Source organism: Loxodonta africana, chromosome 14 (assembly GCF_030014295.1).
Source record: "Loxodonta africana isolate mLoxAfr1 chromosome 14, mLoxAfr1.hap2, whole genome shotgun sequence".
Taxonomy (NCBI): Eukaryota; Metazoa; Chordata; class Mammalia; order Proboscidea; family Elephantidae; genus Loxodonta; species Loxodonta africana.
The window spans coordinates 90,620,145-90,622,358 of record NC_087355.1 but is presented as its reverse complement, the minus strand read 5'-3'; the positions used below and the strand labels follow the sequence as shown (position 1 = coordinate 90,622,358).

General features: G+C 61.3%; 1 protein-coding gene across 1 annotated transcript; it reads right to left on the bottom strand.

The window, feature by feature from the left end:
* Positions 1-301: 301 nt before the first annotated feature.
* Positions 302-1,523, bottom strand: LOC135227595 (cytochrome P450 11B1, mitochondrial-like). The gene is made up of 2 exons (XM_064267678.1): positions 1,285-1,523; positions 302-983 (listed from the first exon to the last, which is right to left on the bottom strand). Exons 1-2 carry the CDS (start codon positions 1,521-1,523, stop codon positions 824-826), a joined length of 399 nt encoding a protein of 132 aa, XP_064123748.1. The 3' UTR covers positions 302-823.
* Between the last annotated feature and the right edge of the window lie 691 nt (positions 1,524-2,214).

Below are 2,214 nucleotides of genomic sequence, written 5' to 3'. Positions count from 1 at the left end.
CCCATTGCTGAGTCTGGAAGCTTCTCTCCCCTCCCTGGTTCCTCTGACTTGGCAGAGGGAAGACCAGGCCCACCCTCTGCCCCTGCTCCCCCTGGGCCAGTGCCCCCAGAGGCTTCCCTCGCTGGAGAAATCAAGGTCATGGCACCACAGTCTTGGGTGGAGGCTGGGGGCAGACATGGGGGTCTGTGGGTGGCATGGAGGGCACTGTCTGGGCACTGGGAAGTGGCCCAGTGGCAGCGGAGTGTTGGCCGGCTGTGTCTGTGCTCCCCGCGGTGAGGTCCATGGTGTTGGCCTTGATGGTATGCGGGGACAGATCTGAGTTTGAGGGCAGCTCCACCATGATGCTGTGGGCCTTCAACAGCTAACGACACAACCCTGGGACCAGCCCCACAGCCTATTCTGAGGACAGCAGTGCCATCAGCCCACATGCCCCCATCCTCCGTGTTCTGGACCCTCTCTGTAACAAGCGGGGCTTTTCCCTTAACTCTAGGACCCGAGAGCCCAGGTGTGACCCCCAGACGCGGGTGCTCGCTGACACCATGACCAAGGCTATGATCTCCCTGCCTGGCCTCAGTGTCTGCCCTGTAGGAGGGAGAGGACCCTCCCACTCAGCAGTGGCATCAGTGTCCTTCTTCCTGCTCTAAGGGATGTGACCTTGCAAATCCCTCTACCACTGCGCGCTCCCCCTCCCCGCCCCGGGCTCTGGGCAGACAGCACCAGGTCACGTGGTGACCCCGGGCCCCTGAGAGGACCTGGGTGGTGTGCTGCTTGGCTTCCCCCTCTCCGTGCCCAGGCACCCGCCTCCCCACCCCCAGTTCCCCCCTCACATCAAGAACACGCCGAGTTTGTGCCCGTGATGGTGTCGGTAGATCACCCAGGGCTCCAAGGGCATCCTGCAGGGGTGCAGGCCGTCCACCTGCTGCAGCTGCTCTGCGTCCTTGGGCAGCATCACGTTCACCATGGACACCCCTCCCACGTCATACCTGTCGGGAACAGAGGGGCTGGGTGGGGTGTGTCCTCCCCTGGACCCTGCTCTGCCCATCCAGGCTCCCTGGGATCCCACCTTTCCCTCTCCTGGACTTATGACTTAGCAACCAGGAAGGTCCTCCTGCTGTCTGACTGAAATCCCTCCAGCTTTAGTGCTCTGAGTTCTGTCCTCTCAGCGGGGAAGAGCCACTCTCTGCACAGTCGAGGACACAGACCAACAGCCCACAGTGCCCCCCCACTTCCTAAGGATGCAGAACGCTGGGCCAACCCCAGGTGTTCTCATGGGGCCCGCTCTACCTGAAGATGGGCCCCAGCTCCTCGAAGTGTTTCTGCATCTCCAGGTGCAGGCTCTCCTGGCCCTGTTCCTTCCAGATACGCAGCATCCTCAGCCACTTGTTGCCGGGACACTGGGGGATGGCTTCAAAGGGCAGCACTGCCTGGCGGGCCGGACAGGCCCTGGTGCCCAGTGCCTGGGCCCTGTGCAGGGCCAGCCGGGGCCCCGTGGTCCACATGCCTGCCTGCACCCTGAGCACCATCCCCACGCTCCCTCCACCCCGTCCCAGCCCAAACCTTTTATCTGCCTGGAAGGCCAAATCTGGCTATCCTTGCTGGCGTCATGGGGAAAACTGTCCCTGGACCAGGCCAAGGGCCTGAAGCCAGGCTCAGTGCTGCAGCCCCACAGCAGGAGGGGGAGGAAATGGCTGGTGCCCGGTCCCTCATCTTCACTGGGGCCAAGCGCAGGGAGGGGCTGCTGAGGGCAATGCAGGGTCCCCAAGGGAGCTGGGTGCGCAGGAGTCAGGGGTAAGTGACCTCTACAGGATGGTCAGCCCTTACCTTCTCAGGGGATAGTGAGGGCCTTGGCCCCCAATACACAAGGCCCACTGTGGAGCAGGAATCGGGGTCTTCAGCTAAGAGACCACCGGTCTCCCTGGGGTCAGGTTTGAACTCTCAGCCTTTATGCCCCAGTGAGCTTAACCTGCAGCCCAGAGGTGGTTCTTGAGCTCCCAGTCCCAAGGCCTGGCACCTCCTTCATTCTCAGCCCCTGTCTTAGTCATCTAGTGCTGCTATAACAGAAGTATCACAAGTGGATGGCTTTAAGAAAGAGAAATTTATTTCCTCATAGTAAAGTAGGCTAGAAGTCCAAATCCAGGGCATCAGCTCCAGGGGGAGCCTTTCTTTCTCTGTCGGTTCTGGAGGAAGGTCCTTGTCCTTCTCAGGCTCAGGGAT

Excerpts from the sequence above, each read along its gene's own strand:
- LOC135227595 (XM_064267678.1), bottom strand. The coding sequence starts at position 1,523 with ATGGTGCTCAGGGTGCAGGCAGGCATGTGGACCACGGGGCCCCGGCTG. Across the intron at positions 984-1,284 it reads GAGCTGGGGCCCATCTTCAG|GTATGACGTGGGAGGGGTGT; the intron begins GTAGAGCGGGCC and ends TGTTCCCGACAG.